General features: G+C 35.6%; 1 protein-coding gene across 2 annotated transcripts in view; it reads left to right on the forward strand.

Moving 5' to 3' along the window:
• LOC129280743 (peroxidasin homolog) overlaps positions 1-18,926 on the forward strand; it is a 121,240-nt gene that overhangs the window by 93,042 nt on the left and 9,272 nt on the right. For both annotated transcript variants that reach the window (XM_064112688.1, XM_054916751.2), the window contains 7 exons: positions 3,584-3,701; positions 7,042-7,217; positions 13,212-13,481; positions 13,884-14,000; positions 15,510-15,668; positions 17,393-17,662; positions 18,046-18,315. In XM_064112688.1, coding sequence (XP_063968758.1) covers positions 3,584-3,701; positions 7,042-7,217; positions 13,212-13,481; positions 13,884-14,000; positions 15,510-15,668; positions 17,393-17,662; positions 18,046-18,315 — 1,380 coding nt within the window. The remainder of the gene's footprint in view (positions 1-3,583; positions 3,702-7,041; positions 7,218-13,211; positions 13,482-13,883; positions 14,001-15,509; positions 15,669-17,392; positions 17,663-18,045; positions 18,316-18,926) is intronic.

Here is an 18,926-nt window from a genome sequence, read left to right on the forward strand (position 1 = left end):
TCAGGTTTTTTTTTGGTCAAATAATCGGATCAGAATAGCTTTTTACAAATTTTTGCTAAATCTCACTTGCTTTTGGTCAGGGTTGGAGGAGGGGAGGGGGCCATACTCCTACCAATAATCCAAATACACCTTTGCCTGCTTTCTGCTCACTATGGATTTTGCAAAACCATTGATGCCACTTTTCATTTTCTAAATATTTTCAGCAATAGAAACACCTGTTTCATGTAGGAGATGGGTCATTTTAGATGATTTTTAAACTTTTTTCATCAACCCTTGGTTGCATCCCTGCAAAACACACAGTCAATGAGAGACAACACACCATTTGCCCCCTTTAAAAGCATTCCTTCTATATATTTCAATCAACATGCTTATTTTCTAAACCTGGTCATGTTCTCTGCCAAATGAATTCTAACTTTTGAAAACTAGATATCATCAGTTTTCCCCAAATTTATACAAGCTTTAAATCAGGTTGTAGAGATAACCAATCTTCATCTGGTATATCATCGACCAACAGATGTACTAAATGCTCCAATCACACAACAAATATCTTGATGGTATAAATGGCAGAAGTTTGATTGTTCACAAAACTCACTGTAACCCGATATGTTTACATTCAATTACACCCAGTCAGCCTCTTCAATTTAACCTAAACCCACCCAACAATGCTTGCAAAATGATTGTATGTCAAGACAAATTCCTGTCAAATTTTTCTCTGAATAATGTCCATACTTGCCTTGATATTCTTTCGATGCAATTTTGTAGCAAGGTTGTGTTGGGAATTCTTTGACATGATGGCGCTTGTCATGAGATCAGATGAAAATTGATGATAGGAATATCGGTTAAAGGGAAGCTGAGATGCATGTATGGTACAAAGCTGTAGATTCTTCTATGAAGTTGTTTATGAGAAGAATGAAGTCATGCGAAATTATGCAGTTCTTCCAGTGCCTCTTTACTTTTTTTTTTTTTTGGGGGGGGTGGTTAGAATTGAGAGTGGGGCAGGATTTTCATACCTTCATATATTTATTTATACCTCCTCTGTTTCATTATCAACATTACTTCAAGACTCCTTACATACTTGATTGAATTTTGAAAATGAAATAAAAATGTGTGTTTCAGTTGACATCAAAGTTTAAATGATTCGGGAGTAGGGGGGGGGTGCTTATTCTTTACTAGAGCATTTTCACAGAATAAATAGTCAATGAATTTTACTTGCTATTTGTTATAAGCTACTGAAATGGTTGAATGTGATTGGCTCAGTGCAGATTTGTTAATGAATATCACCAACAAGATTTTCATGAACCATACTTCGTCATTAGATGCAGAGAACAGAATGTAGCTTGATTCACCGTGAATGCCACGATTGAAACTAAAAATAAGACGGGTACCTGTCTTGACAGGAAGTGTGTCTGATTGATTTAAAATGCTCAATTCATGCGTCAAAAACCTCACACCATTTGACATTTTGATTTGACATCACTAAAAATGCACCTCGATCTACTTTTAGAGCTCCATTCCATGCTGAAAAATTGAGTTTTGAAACATGGTTCTACAAGGGGGTACTGAGCCAGGTACATCATAACATCAAACAGTCTTTGCAGTTGGTGACTTTCATTGGAGTTGTCCATGCATGACTTTATTCAAAATTTCAAATAAAAGGAAAGATAATTATTGATGGGAATCGTGATGAACAGAAATTTTCTTCAACGCTGCTTTGCATAAAAGATGTTACAAAATTGAAACGAGAATTAGGATCCGTGCTTGTAATCTCTGCATTCAAAAGGAGTATGAACACAGAGTGTTTTGAGTGATGTTTGCTTTGCTAAATTAGTCTTTCACACAGTATGATGAATACATAACCTTCAAGTAAAGTCTCAAGGTCACATGATTGAGAGGACTCCATCTAAAACCTATTTCTTTTCAAGCACACCTCAAAATATTGTCGAAACGGTCATACACATCTGTGAGGCTCTGATTATATAGCCTTTATATAGACTTGCGTTTAAAGGCATTTTTCGCTTAGTATTTGACATAAGATCCAAAGATAAAAAAGGTTTATTCAAAAGCATATTACTATCCATCTTACTAATAGTAGAGCGGATTAGCCGAACAATTGTGCAAATTATGACTAAAGCATGAAACTTTCACTAGTATTAGTATATGCCGTAAGATTTATTTTAAAGATGGGAGGTAAATTTATAAATGCCATTTTCGGCCGTTGCCATGGCAACGGATTAATTTCTCCAAAATAACATGCATTCCCATGTAAATGGTAAATAAACATGGTATAGATGACCAAAATAATAATTTCAGGCTCCCAATTGAATACATATGATCTTTAGAAATAATTAGTTCATGCAGAACACTGACTGTATTATTTTCCCCTAAATTAGTTGAGTAGGTCAGACCTTACGAATGCACATTAAGTTAATATTCATTGTATCTTTCACCTGTTTTTAACCTTATCATCCACTTTTTAAAAAGATTAGATGTTATTTGGTTGCCATGGCAATGGCTTAAGATGTTATATTTATATATTTAATCACAAAAATATCTCGATTAGTACCTTTAAATTAGGGAAAATGGAATGATGATCATACTGTACATGTATTCTACATGTTTATCAATATTTTGACCTTTCTAGAGGAAAATAAGCTGTTGCCATGGCAACGGGCCCTTTGTAAAATTGTTCCTTTTTAAATTTAATTCAAGCATTTCCAAAGCAACATAATATTTTATCTTTATAAAGAACTCCTGCAGAACAATTTTGTATTTTTTGTTCAAATGAGGGTGTCAAAACTTAAGCATACAGATTAAGTCAATTCCAATTGTATTTTCCACCTATCCATTGTCTTGACAACCATGTTATTTTTGTAAATTAGATGTTATTTGGTTGCCATGGCAACGGCTTGAGATGTAATTTACACATTTAGCAACCAAAATATCTTTGTTAAGCACTGTAAAATTAGGGGAAATTAAAGATATATCATATTCTACAACTTTTTTTAATCAAAATTTTTATTTTTCAGGGGAAAAACAAGCCGTTGCCATGGCAACGGATCATTTTGAACTATCTTAATGATCTTGAATATTTCTAAATTTCATATGTTTTCAATCGGGAGCCTGAAAATTATCATTTTGGTCATCTATATCATGTTTATTTACCATTTATATGGGAATGTATGTTGTTTTGGAGAAAATAATCCGTTGCCATGGCAACGGCCGAAAATGGCATTTATAAATTTACCTCCCATCTTTAAAATAAATGTTATAGCATATACTAATACTTGTGAAAGTTTCATGCTTTAGTCAAAATTTGCACAATTGTTGTGATTTTTGGAGCTAATCCGCTCTACTATAACAGGTCTAAACCCAATATTTTTGTGTAAAATGTCAATTTCATATGAGATGACAAAAAAGGAACTTTTTGTGAGGCAGGAGACTTTCATTTTCTAGATCTGGCTGCCTTTACAAGATGGTATAGGGCTGACTGAACTAGCCCATTTTAATTGAATGTTATACAGAAATAATTTTCACTTTGTATAATTATTTCATTTTTGTATCTTTCTGTATTTTTTACCACCAGAGAGGCCTCATTTTGTTGTCGAACCTCACAATGTCGACGCTACGGAAGGAAACAATGTCTACTTCAGCTGCAGAGCAATGGGTGATCCAGAACCAGAAATAGTCTGGTTACATGATAGGTAGGTCAAAGGTTAAAAAAGAAAAAGAAGGTCATTACCATAGCAAATAATTTCTCTGAAAATATAACATGTAAAAAGTTATCCACCCTGAAATATGAAAAAAGTTAAATGACCAGATTTGCAAAGGGAAGAAATTTTATTGCAATTAACTTCCTCCAAAGAGGGCTAATAAAGTTTGAATATTTTATAAGCACAAGATCAAGGTCAAACTCAAATTAAAAAAAAAATGTTTGAGGCTCCAAAGGAGGTTAAAAATCAATTGTTCATCTTCTGATTCAGGTCAAATTCAGAGTGTCACAAATGTTGTTTGGAGCCACAAAATCCTGAAATAACCAGAATACCAATCCAACGTCAGAGTGATGTTTCAGATAAATTGTCTCAGCAGTGATCTTGTTTACATTTTCAAGTTCAATCTGCAAGTGGCCATCTTGTTTTCGTATCCATGTGTGTTGACCACTTACTGAGATGAGTGAGTTACTACTGTAATAAAGAATAAGGTCACCAGAGAGGTCATAAGGAAAGTATGTCACTTGAAGTATGTTTGGAGGACAAAAGATCTTCACATTGTTGGAATTCCTGTCCAAGAATGTCTTTGGAGTCAGTGTTCTTGCAAACAAGAATTCAAGCATGCTAGTACATTGACTGATTGAAATATTGACCCAACTGTTGAATTAAGACAAGTTTTGGTCAAAGTTTATAAGTATTCGGTTGATGTTCTATGGTATTCCCAAATGATCCAACATTACTTGCATGGGAAAAAGAGAATAAACCATTTAGCTCTTACATAAAAAAGTGTTGTTGTATTTTGTTGTTTTAATATTTGTGATATTCATTTATTGGCTCTATTTTTATCATTTTCAATAAGTTAAATGCCTTTTCCTTGTTTATCAAGCAGAGAGGAATATTATGTAAATGAGAATTAGAAGAGTATCTTAAAAGAAATAAAATTTTTTTGCCGTTCATTGACCTTAAAGTATCACCTGAGGCGACGGACCGGGACGACCAGACTGCCAAGTGTTGTTACAAATATCGTATTTTCCCTGTAACTATCTGATGCAGAAAATCTAGTTTAACTCTCTGCATTGCCATGGAAACGTAATTGAAACCTCAGCTGTGAGCTAAGGACTGGGAGCCACTGGTTAGGGAGGGTGATGAAATGTTATGGAAGGAGCTTATTTTAGACATGTGTACACACAGAGGAATAAGACTTAAAGGAGCTAAAGAATACCCTCAAAAGCGTTTTTAGACTTGTGATCGTTTATTAAAAACTAATATCAATTCTATTGGGGTGAAATCAATTTGTCAAGAATTTGATTATAAGTCTTCAGCTTTTAAAGATCAGTTTTAGTTTTTAATGAATCATCCTCTTCCACACTTTGAGCATTTCATTACCAATAAAGACAGACATTTTACAGCAGCCAAGTCATGCATACAAGATATTTCAAATTAAGATTATTTTTGACCTCATTAAAGCTGTGTATACCCTTAATAATGATGATGATGATGATAATAATTGTAAGCCGGAAATATATAGCACTTTTTGCCTGAGGATACAAAGTGCTGCTATTATTACCCCAGCTCTAGCTGTGCTACCTATATAGGTGCTCAGTTGCATTCAAGGAAATACTTCCTGTCTGCATTACACATTCACCTCACCTGGGTTGAGTGCAGCACAATGTGGGTGAAATTCTTGCTAAAGGAAAATATGCCATGGCTTGGAATCGAACCCACGTCCCTCAGATTGAAAGATGAGAGTCATGACCACTAGACCACAATGCCCCCATTGGTTAAAACTGTGTTTACATGGTATTTGGAAATCTGTCAACTCTAATACCTGGATTGTGATAATATCAAGTTCTTCACCAATGTTTTTATCACGTTCACGTAATTACCTCAAATCTCTTCTGAGCGGAAATCAATTGACATTTAGTTTGCATGACTTCTCGACATCTAATTGCTGGTTTATGAACTCTGGATTCCTGCTCTCGTTTCCTGAGCTGGCAGGATTTTACTGACCTCGATTCATCTAGATTTGTGATGATGAAAATAGCTTTAATGAAGCAAGGGACCAAGTTAAAAGAAAAAAGAAAGTTGGCATGAAGCAGGATAACATTTAAAATCCTACCCAATATTTGTATTTGATTTGACTGAAGAATTATCAAATAGTTAGGGAGAGTATTCATAAAAGTAGAAGAAAAATAATCACATTGATTTTGCCATCAAAATGCCATATTTTGCGGCAGTGATATTTTCAAAAATTGAAACAATGAATATTGGTATGAATGGCTTTTACATGAATGAGGCTTGTTAAGACACTGTAACAAAGCTCAGTTACATTTTATATACAAAATTAAATCAGGTATTTGCAACAAAATAGTTACAGTGGCTACAAAAATATTGATTGGCAACAAAAAAATCTTTTGAACAATCAAATATATGAATTATCATGAAGAGATTCCACACCTTTAAAAATGTCTTTTAGGTGAGAGTTCATGCATTAAATGCATGTTTATTATTCAATATAAATAGGATTGTTTGTCACTTCTAGTATTAATGTGCTGGGTTTTGTTGCACATTGTCTAAATGAGGCTAACAATGTTATTTGAAATCTGTTTATACTGTATCAGACCACTGAATGTCACCTAGAGCGTATATGTCATAGGACACTCCCTTACCCCTTCCTGTATTCAATCCTGTCTCAGTTGATTCAATCCTCTCCTTGTTATGCTTGCCTTCTTTGGGTGGTATTCCGATAGCCATGCTGCATGGGTTGAATAAAAAAAATTTAAGAAGAGATGGGATCATTTTGTGATACAGCTTATGAAAAAAATGACACAAAACTACCTGTAATGGAACAAGAATGACCTTTCCCAAGATACTGGGTTGATTACAGATGTTGATTGGGACAAATCTACATGTACATGTATGTCAATGACCCACCTTTTTAATAAAGCATTAGCTATTTACACATGTATGTGGTATGCATTCTAAGAAAGGAAAAATTATTATTATAATTATGATCATGTATTTACATCACATTCGCCTTCATTTTTGCCCTGTGAATGTTCTCTCTCGGAGCAGTAGCACACAGGAATAAACTAAGCAAATACATTTGCCATATTTACTTCCTAGCTACCCTTCCACCGTTCATTCTTTTGCTGACTTTTCATTTTAGTCAAAGTTCAAAGTTTTACCATAGATCCTTCCCCAAGTTATATGTATCTATGGCATAGTGCTCATTACATTGAAGGTTTTGTACAGTGTTGTATAGAAAAGAATTGTAATTGGGTTATAAAAAGACAAAATTCCAAACGCAATGTCTTTCTCCCTTTTCTCACAGTAAAGAAATTCTACCGAACCGTGGAATAGATCACAAGTACAACATTCTAGACGACGGGACGTTGATGATCCAGAATGCTAGTGGTGATGATGAAGGGCAGTATGAATGTATGGCCAGGAATGCTCTAGGAGAGGTCAAGACTCAACCGGTCAGTCTAAGATACTTTGGAGCACCTAGTGAGTATTATGTAATAATTGTTTGAAAAGCATGGAAGAATGACAAGAGATTAGAGGGCTTCTACCTGTTCAAGATTTAGAAAAAGCTTGAATTTGATTTTTTCCCCCAAAAAATGAAGGCGAATCTGCTGAAGTCGATATCTAGAGACCACAGAAATCGATAAAAACAGTTTTTGTTTCTTTGTTTTTTTTTGCAAAAAACAAGTCTTCAAAACTCTTAAGTATTGCAACCATAGCAGTTGGCCTACCTGATTCTGCCCTAGCTCTTTCTGTACTGAGCATGCACACAGATGAGAAGCGAATGAAGGCTTTCTCTGTGTAATAATTGGTTCCTCATTATTGCCAAATCAGTAAAATATAAGACAGAAAAATATGAATTTGAAAATGTTCTTTCATTTTTCTGGAGCATGCTCTCAGATTTCTTCCCTTAGGAGTTTTGAAATTATCCTCTTCATCATCAAGGAGTCTTCATGAAATTATGTGACCTTTATAATAATAAGTTGATTTATTTGAGATAAATGTTTTGGATTTGATGAAAGATAGGTATTGACTTCATTGGAAGGAAGTATGGGTTTGCGTGTAAGGCTCTGTTATTGTGTGTATGTAATTTGAGATGACAAAGCCTGCACATAATCTGGGTAATTGATTGGTGATGATCTAAATCTACGTTCAGACAAGGGAATGTAATCATCAGACATTGCTTGGAGAACGCTTTAAAAAACATTTCTTTTGGGAACGGTTTCTTATAGTAGGCTTACATGTAGTTTCTAACAAAAACTTTATTATAAAGAATCTGTATGATGCTGTTCCATGATCAGTGTCTCATTTAATTTCATAAATAGACAGATCAAGGCCTTTCTCAGTAGCGCTTTGAAGAATGTTACAGAATGGCATACGATATGCAGTCAGAAGGCGTGTCTGTGGATTGCTTGATATTTCTTCATTTTATTAGTCGAGATCCAACTTCTTATACATGTACAGGGATTTTCTGTACATTGTTTGGCATTTCAGGGAATGTTTTAATCTGAACCCATGATTCTTCTCATTGCATGTGTGTAATTCTGAACATGATAGTATGAATCACATTGATAGCAATGTCCTACAGGAATTTGGGTATGTAGGACTGTGAGGGCAAATAATGTAAAAACATATTATTCCCCCTTGTTCAAGTTCTACTTTTTATACGTTACTTCCACCCAATTGTTTCCTCCTCCATGGCCTTGTTTTAAACACTGTTCATACTCATCTGTAATTAATTAACTTTTTTTTTCAGAGCCTGTTGGTTGTGTACGCCTATATGGTATTGATGAAACCGAGGCTCAAACGTAATTGCCGATATTTATAATTGGTAAAAGGACTGCGACATCTCAGTGATTTAGCCAGTATATCCATACTGTATATAAATTTGGCAAGCCACTTTATCAATTAATCTTTCTTGTACTTCTTGATATAAACAAAATAATAGGTTAAAGAAATATGTTTATATTGGCATGCGCTGTCTAAATTGTCCAAATATGACATTCCTTGAGGTATTTAGATTGTGTGCAACAAGATCAAATCTCATTTCTTGAATCCAAGTAGACTAAGGCCAAACAAAGATATTTTGTCAAAATCAGAAAATTGCATGAGGTCCACTTGAAATACCAATGGGGATATACATGTACTGTATGTATATTCAAATATCCTATAAATTATCCACTATCAATAGATTAATAACGCTTGGTGCCTACTGCCTAGGATAAAAAAAAAACTCTCTATAGATTTTGAAGAGATTCACAGACCACATCTAAGTGGTGTAAACTTAGTTGATTTATCAAGTAAAAAAGAAAAGGAGACCAAAGTAATAATGATTTCGATCTATTTTGTGTGTAATGTATCGGGGGAACTTAGTGCGCTCTCTGCTTCCATAATTATTTATCAAGACATGCAGACAGACACAGATCACTTGATTAACCCAGACTGGAAATAAGATATAAAATTGAAGTTAGCTCCATCAAGCTACATATGCTCCCCTTTTATGTTTTTCTCTCTTGAATTGTACAATTTGTTCGATTCCGAACTCCTTACCGGTATCAATAATTCTTCATTAGGCTCCTTTTGTAAGAATGGGAATCTGATATACCAATAACATGCAGGTCATACCCCCAGGTACGTATCTCAGACAATGAGATAGTTACAGGATTTAAATTGGTACTGGGGGTATGTGACATTGCCATAACATCTCAATTGAAATAGGGAACAGATGTGGTTTGTGAAACCAGGGTATTAAAACATGAATTATGTTTTCGTTGAATGTCTACCATTCTTTCGTCACAGTCCCAGCTGTGCTTTGTACGTGGATACTCTAGAGAAGTGGTTGGTTACCACTCTACAGTAATCCCCATGTGTCTTTATAATGTATCCTTTAATCCATGTGCTCCTGTTTGTCTCACATTGTGGGATTAAGACATGGCATCGTTAGGCTTTTAACCTGACAAACATGAAATCGTTGTTGCTGTTGCCTAATTCACAGTTTTAAGGGAATGACTGAAATATTAAAGAGGGAGTATGATAAGTGATCAGTCTGGGTGTTGTAGATGTTATAATTAAAGGTCAAGTCCACCCCAGAAAAATGTTGATATGAATAAATAGAGAAAAATCAAACTAGCATAACGCTGAAAATTTTATCAGAATCGGATGTAAAATAAGAAAGTTATGACATTTTATAGTTTTGCTTGGAAGAATTAGCAGGTGGTGAAGAGTAGGAGGGTTAAAGGTGAAAGGTGACTACTGAATCATGTGAAATGGAAGAGGGGGGTATAAGGGCTATTGTCATGGGCATTACTGTTTAGGTAAATCTAGGAATGCTCATTCAACAGGAAGAAAACCAGGGACCCGTTTCATAAAGAGTTGCAACTGTTGTAACTTTGCCATTATGGCAACTACCATGACAAGCCTTGATTTTGATTGGCTGCTGAGCCCCGTTGTCATGGCAGTTGCCATAATGGCAAAGTTACAACAGTTGTAACTCTTTATGAAACAGGTCCCAGATCTAAAACTTTAAACTAGTGACTGATTTAGAACTGCTTGCATAGATCAGGTGCGGACCATTCACTGAAAGAAAGTCAGACAAGCTTAGAGCCAACTAAACCTTGTGAACTTGGCTCTGACTGGCGGATGTCTCTTGCTTAATTACCCAAAGGTGACGGCTTCCACCTCAAGGACTTTCATGTACCCCTGAATGTGCACTTACCTGAATGTAATAAATACAGTATATGATTGCGATACAGATTGGTGCTTCGGCCTATAAGTCTGGTTTAACTTTATAGGATGTGGTCTAATTATTTGCAATGGGAAGCCAAAAATGGCAATATTTTGTTTACATTTTATGCCTTTTATGTTTAATGTGCACTTTCCTCATGAAGAAAACTGTTTTATTGATTATTGCAAGGTAGTGTTGAATGATTGGAGTCAAATGTGCTGTTAGATTAAACCTGTAATTGTTAGATATTTATGTCACAACACAAAGTTAAACCACAACTTAATCCTAAGTTTGAAACAAACCAGAGTTCAGAATCAGTGTATTTAACGAGCAGAAAATCTCTTGATGTTGTAGAGTATGTACTGGCCAGGGTTACTTACTTCATGGCATAGCCTATGATTCAATCAGTGGAAATGATACATTTCTTACAGAAAATACTCTTTGGCTTCTGTGAGAAGCATAAGAGAACTTTATTCAGGTTGCGGAAGTGGTTTAGGGTACACCATGTGTAAAGTCTTGGAAGGACTGAGATAAGAAAAGTGGATAGAAATACAAGTGAAATACAAGTGAAATGGAAAGGCGAGAAAGTTGAGGTTGGGAAGTATTCCTTTCGGAATGAGTGTAGTCCTTAATACCCCTTTCATAAACCCAATTATGCGGCTAATAGCAGCATAATTTGGTCGTAAAATCGGAGGAGGACCAGAGTTATCCGCATTATTTTGATGCTGCAATTATCCGCATAATAGCAGCATCGGGATAGGATTTTGAGTTTATGAACGTATTTCCAAATAATGCGGATAATTGCCATGGTACGGTCACAAGGTCACGCTTTTCCAACACAACCGCATCAGAGGGGGCGTGTCCAGTTGTCATGACGATTATCCGCCTTTTTCAGGACGGGCGCTCGTAAAAATAATGTGGATAATTTTCGGAGTTTGTGAACGCAATTTTATTGAATTATCCGCATTACTATCAGGCGGCTAATTGGAGGATAGGTTTATGAAAAGGGGTATAAAAGGACTGTAAACCAGTAGGAGTAGTAGGCAGTGTGAGAGGCTTGAATAGATGAGAGAAGGCTGGCTTGAGTCGGTGAGTGATTCAGGTTGGCTATAAACTCAACAATTGATTCTTTTCCTAAGAATTCTGAAGTAAAAATCTGCAAGACCTTTAAATCCCGACTTGTCATCACAATCAATAATGACAATGAGAGACTTTTGAACTGGTTCACTCGTATCTTGCACTCAAGATCAAATATGTATGCATGTATGGTCATGCATGCATTATGGATCTATAAATTAAATACAACTTTTGAAAATTGTCAAATTTAATGTGAAATTGCAAATAACACTACATTATTCTTTAATGTCAATTGGCAGAGAACATAATCATTGGTGATTAGGGGTATGTTTTGCAGACATCAATTGGGGTTGCCAAAAGTGTTTTAAAGTGTAATGTGATAAGTGATAACTAAATGGTTATTTCCTCTTTTTCACTCTGAACCACATTTGCAATTTTGAGTTGAAAAATCACAACTTCAGCTAAAACTCTCCTGCATTTGCCAAACAACATACTCAAATCGTTCGTAGTAATATATCTGATTTCCTATAAGTTTTTTTTTTTGACAACTGAACAGGGAAAAGCTTGTACTAAGGATCAATCAATTTTAAGTGCAGGATGTGCGAGGATAATTGGGAAATCTTTAAACTACCATAGTAAAAATCAAGTTGTTCAGTTATATGATATCAGTATGACATTGTTGGCTCTATCATTTGCATGTATAGGCCCAAACCTTTTGTGAAAGTTAGCAAAACTTTTAATATTTTACCTCTGATTTTATGAAATCTTCAGTTTATTGGTTGTTGGATGGGAGCAGAGGAAGCTATGGGGGGGGGGGGGGAGGTTGGGTTGGGCCGTTGGGGGTCTTCATCCCCAATTTTTAAAAATGTAAAAATTACCATCTGTGTTTGTCAGCCCACCCCCTGTGATGATAGAGGGACATCTTCTTCAAGACACTTTTCCAATCTCTCTTACCCACATTTCAAGTGATTGGTACAATTTCCATCATTGTTTGTTGTGCCATCTGTTAACAACAAACGTTTAATTGAAATTAATATGTAAATTGTTGCGAAACCTTACAATTTTGGTTCATTTTGGCTTGATTATAGAACTGCATATTAAAGGTTAATTACTTTAGGAACCGAACTTAAACCTTAAAAGAGTTGTGTACCTCTAAGGAGAATGATAAATATGAGTGTGATTAATTCACCCTAGTGTCAGCATAGATTAGCGATGATGATGATGTTCTTGATGGAAGGACGAGACCTGATGGTTTGGTGATATTTCCAGTCGAGTTGATTGACTTAGACATGTAGGGGGTGGTTCACACTTCTCAAGCACTTTTATTCTCAAAGATAATGAACATAATGTATTAATGTAACATATTAAAGGTCACATGAATCTGCATAAAATAACATAATGAAACATACCACAACATTAAACACCATTTCATGACGAAATTTAAACAAACATAAGATTGTGTCTACACACTGTACTTCAAAAATGCGTATTGAAAGTCTGGAATCTTGTTTGATGGAGTGCTAGGAAAGATGACCTACATGTATTTGTCAATATCTGTTGAAAATGAATAATAGAGAAATTACATGATAAAACGCATATTAATATCATCACATGATTAACGGTATCACAAATTTTCATCTCTGTATCTTCTTATTCTTTATGTCTTGTGTTTCTAGGAGCCCCTGTATATACCTTTGTTCCCGAGGATGTAGAGTTCCGTGAAGGTACTTCAGCGGTGATCCACTGCGCCGCTAACGGCTACCCACTACCAAGGATCTCATGGACCAAAGAAGGTGCCAACGTGGTGGAGAATCAACGATTCCGGATCCTCTCTACTGGCTCCCTCCATATCTCAAACACTCGCTTCTCCGATGCGGGGGATTACCGGTGTGATGCAACCAATAGTCTGGATACTCTCTCAGCTACTGCTACACTTAGTGTTCTAGGTTAGAATATACTCTGTTTGAAATTGATTTATCACAAGACACAAGCATTATAGTTTGTGTTGTCAAATGGAGCAAGAAATTTTCTGATATTGTGAAAGTACCTCTGAAAAGATATATAGATATAGAATAAGTCTACTTTAGAGCAATCACCCTTAAGATTGGGAGAATAGCACCTGATTTTTTTTTCAGGTCAGATAATTTCCTTGAAATAAAATAAGGTATGTTGCAGCTGATGCTTAATACCTAATACATTATTTCTATATGTCACAAATTTCTATATGCCTCACTAGCCATATCCTTGATCTGTTTTCTTTCAAATAATATTTTGCATTTAAGAAAAAACCTTTGCTGATAACTTCATAAAGTTGTGTCATATCACTTTTCATTTTCATTTTAATATAGTGCCACCGACCTTTGAACTTGCGCCACAGCCTCAGTCCGCAATAGAGGGCAGCACAGTAGAACTTCATTGTCGTCCGCAGGGCTATCCTCTCCCTGTCATTCAATGGAGGAAAGATTGTAAGTATCTTCTGACCACATTTGCAATAGATGAAGTTTTAACATTTTTGTTGCAAAGGATATCCAATTTAATGAAATAACAAGATTGGGAAGGAAATTCCAATGGATCATGTCCATGTTCATGTTCAGATGAGAGAAGCATGATACATAACCACATGTATTAAAACTAAAATTGATATACATTATGACAACATTAACCTTTGCTGAAAAGGATATCCAATCTAATGAAATAACAAGATGAGGAAACAAATTTCAGTGGATCACGCCCATAACCATGTTCAGAAAGAAGCATGATATCATTCTCACTTAGCCAAAATTAAACGGATGTACATTAAGTGACAACATTTAAGTGGTAGCATTTTGCCCGAGAAGCCTTTAGAATCTTCTGAAATGACAAGATTCAAAAGAATTTTTAGAGGATCATTTACATGTACATGTTCAGAAAAAAGGCAGGAAAACATAACTATTCAGTCAAAACTAAAATACATGTAGATGTACATTAATTGACAACCAAAATTCATGTGGCAACATTTCGCCGAGAAGCCTTTCAAATCTAATGAAATTACAGAATTCGGAAGCTCAATTTTCCAAAGATTTTGTCCATGTATGGTGTCCTTGAAGGGGTGTATCATCTGGTCTTGATATTTATGTATTTCAAGTTAAATTTGGCATATCCTCTCTCCAGTTCAGATCGTTCTTTTGTCTCTATATAAGATATCTTGGTGTGGTATGCCTGTAGGGACTACCTCTCAATCAAGATTAGGGCTATTAATATCAGACTAGAAATAGATTATGTCTGATGGCTCCATTTCGCTTGCTCTAGGTTCAGATTTTCTGTCTAGTTGGGTAATATTAAACATAAATGCCATTTGCAGAACCAATCTCAAAGTGAGTTCGAACAGAGTGCAATTAAATGACCACCCAAGTGTTTTGTGAATAATAAATTATTTGCCTAATGATTCTTATAGAAAATGTTTTAAAAGAGCTAGTAGGAATGAGAAATGGATGCCATGTTTTTATCTTTATGAAAGGATTTCAGAAAATTTAGAAAAATCAGAAATGTAGTAGGATAATATTTATTTCATCTAAATGTAGGTCTCTGTGGAAATAATAAAGGTTGTGGATACATTACTTGTACTTGCCACAAAATTTATGTGTATACATGTACACTTTAAGCCTATGTCTTCAAAGTCCTTTATGATTACAAGTTAAAGTCAAATACATTTTTTGACCAAATTATGGAACTCATGCCATTTAATTATTTTATTGAAGCAAAATTTCTTGTTGCTAGGTTGAATAAATTTGAATAAATTTCTACGATCCCAAACATGTGAACTGAAAGCAAAGTGGTGTTATAGCCCCTTTCCCATACAATAATGACATGTGACACACAATTCCTGCAACACTGCAAGCCTGCGACTGACAGATGATCTATTTTTGAACAAGTTAAACTGGAAATGTTTTGACTGATATGTTTTCCCTTGTCACCTGGGTATGTTTTCCTGGCAGCCAACGCTCTTCCAGACGACAGGAAGTTCCTCATCCTGGCCTCGGGGACGCTGAGGATTGTACGTGTGTCTCAAGAAGATGCGGGTAACTATGAATGTATCGCTGTCAACAAAGCTGGTCAGAGACAGAGTATGGCTCAGGTTGAAATCAGAGCTAGAGGTAGGTTCATAGATTACTTAAAGCCCCTCCCCCCCAAAAAAAACAAATTGTTTGCAGTAACCCAATGGTCCAACGACCTTAGTAAAACCTGCCTCCTTTTTAAAATTCAAATTTGAGAGCTCCCCAAAAATTAAGGAATTTGCAGACTAACCCTAATTTTCCTACAATTTTACTTTTCTTCTCCCCCCTCCCCCCAATTACAGTTAATGGAAGTTTATAAACAGTTCAAGAACATTATCTTTATCGTAATCAGAGGACGCTTGTGCATCAAACAACCGTAGATCCCCATATATAAATAGATCTAGGAGATCATTTCATATCATTCCTTGCGTTACAACAAATAAATGATTACAGTACTCGGATGTTTATGCACTTCAATAAAACACACAAAATAATCTTGCATCATTGAAATTGGCAAATAAAACTTTTTGAATGTCGGATCCCTGTTTTTCCCCCTTTTTTTACTCCACTTCATCATGAATTTTTAAGTCCATGGTAATTCCAGATTATTATTGTCATATGAACACTAATCATTTGTGGAAGGTCTTTTTTTAAGTTGGCTGGCATACAGTGGTGCTCAAAAGTTAGTGAACTCCACCAGAAAGTGAACTTTAAAGTGTTTAAGTTCTGCCATTTTTTATTTAGATATTTAATGTGAAGTCAGGTGATATAATATTACATTTAATAAGTATGTTTGTCTGGGCTTGCTGAACATTGTAGTGTTGTCTGCGTTCAACACTTGGCATGACGGAGTGCATTTTTTGGGTGGGGTTCACAAACTTTTGTGCTCAATGTATTTTATTGAAACACCCTTTTTTCAGTATTTTATGCACTTGTGCAAAATCTTGCACAATTGCATAAAATACTGATTACAGGTATATAGTTGTGACAACTATCTTATCAATTGTCTGTAAATTTAGCCAATTAAGGCGGATGATTGACAGTCGTCGCTTTAACATGCTTTCCTGCTTTCCCTGAACAAGCGACAGCCCTTTGAAGGGAAGAGGGAAAAAACTAATAATGTCTTTAATTGAGCCTAGTCTCCTGATAGACAAGCGATGAGATAAGATCTTGATGGAGGTGTAGGTTGAAATATGGAGTGAAGAAATAGGAAATTAAGATTGAGGTTCAACAAGGAAGATGATGGTTATGTAGAGATAACCAAGGGTGTTTTCGCTCTGTCTTCAAACAAGAGAATAACGTTGAACCATAAAGAAGAGATATTGAGGGTTATGAATGTCTCAACAGAGAATGATTTTATCTTCAAACTAGAAATGTTTGTTATTCTTTAAGGCCTTTTTGGTTGTACATACATGCAGTATTAAATACAATGGGAGTGAAGAGTTTGATATTAATGTCATTCAAACCAGAATGTGAATGGTTTTCATTTTTTAATGCAAAAAATATGTAGTAAATTTCTATAATATGCTGCATGGACATTTCTTTAACTTAAGCTTTATGCAGCCAAACAACAAAAATATGTGATTCTCAATTTAGCGATTCCTTCTTTTTAATAGAAGACATTTGAATTCAATTCAACTGTTCTTATTGTCCATATCTCATGAATATTCATCTTGCACTCTATTTCCATAAATATTAATCTTACATTCCATATCTCAGTAGTATTGACTGTGCAGTCGATATCTCATGAATATTCATTTTACAGTCCATATCGCATGAATATCAAATTCACAGTCCATATCTCATGAATATTAATCTTCCAGTGCCACCAGTCTTCACCCAATCACCAAGTGACTTGACAGTGGTTGCTGGGGCAACAATTCGCCTTCCATGCTCCGCCTCCGGGGATCCAGAACCCCTAATCACATGGACCAAGGATGGGGTTCAGATCACAGAGAGTGCTAAGTTCTCTATCAGTGAGGCGGGTCATCTGGCTATCCATGATGTAGGTGTTGATGATGAGGGACGTTATGAGTGTGCTGCTAGGAATACCATTGGCTATGCATCTACAGACATGGAGCTTACTGTTAATGGTAAGATGACCAAAAAGTATTTCACTGGTCAAAATTTTATTTTTCTAAACAGTTTGTCTCTTTCCCAAGTGAGATTTTGAACTCATTTTCTTCAAGACCCAACGACATCTTCAACTGAATGCATTAATTCCTTGAGAAAGAAATGCAATCATTTCTTGAGAAAGGTTCTTAGGTTGATAAGGCTATTGTTCAACAACTCATTTCAAATAAAAGAAAAATCTGCTGCAGCTGCTAGACCCTGTAGTGTAATATTATGTATAATACGGTGTTGTGTAGAGTAGCAAACCAGAAATTGTAGATGGTTTGTTTTTGTTTTAATCTATAGGGTCATTACGCATCATCATTCAAATTCTACTTGAACCTTTCTCCTCTATCCATTGCAGTCACCATTGGTACATCACGCGAGGGCGACAGCTACGTCAACTCCGCCATCGCTGAAGCAATCCGTAACATCGACGCGGCCATCAATGAGACCAATCGCAACCTGCTGGACGGAAAGAAACCTCGTACGCCCCATGACCTTTTGACCTTGTTCCGATTTCCGTCCATCGAGGCAATGAGTATAGCAAGAGCAGCTGAGGTGTTTGAGAGAACATTGGAGTTAATTCACAATCATATCGAAGCTGGGATGCAAGTCAATCTTACTGGAATAGGTGAGTGGATCCCTAGAGTTAATTCATAATCATATAGAAGCTGGGATGCAAGTCAATCTTACTGGAATAGGTGAGTGGAATCCAGGAAATAAAAACTGTTAAGGAACATTTTCTGTCATTCTGTGGAGTTAAAGTAGATTAGGACCCATGGTCAATTGCAATGGCCAACTGGTCAGTTGCAATTTACAAATGCTCATTTGCAAATATTTTTTGTTGTTGGTTTTTGTGGTAAAGTTTCAATAGCTAATACATTGTTGTGAATTTATTTGCCTTTTTGTATCGGATGATTAGCAGTATGTTGATTTGTAAATTTCAGTAAGAACTTATCACTCCCTTTATTTTACTGTATTAAGACTATAAATCAGAATTCAAGGGATAGACATCCAATGACTCAATTTGATCCACTCGCTTATCTTGTAAATATTTCCAGAATAAATTGAATATGATTTTAAGGACTCGATCTCAAATTATAAGAATGGGCTTGTACACTAAAATTGGTTAAAGTAGGTAAAATGACACACAATGTCGGCATGGTGAATACTGCAAGCGCCATCTTCACCTGTTGAGCTTAGCGCCAAACATTCCATATGTGAATAATCAATATATCAATA

This window comes from Lytechinus pictus, chromosome 17, assembly GCF_037042905.1.
Source record: "Lytechinus pictus isolate F3 Inbred chromosome 17, Lp3.0, whole genome shotgun sequence".
NCBI classification, from domain to species: Eukaryota; Metazoa; Echinodermata; class Echinoidea; order Temnopleuroida; family Toxopneustidae; genus Lytechinus; species Lytechinus pictus.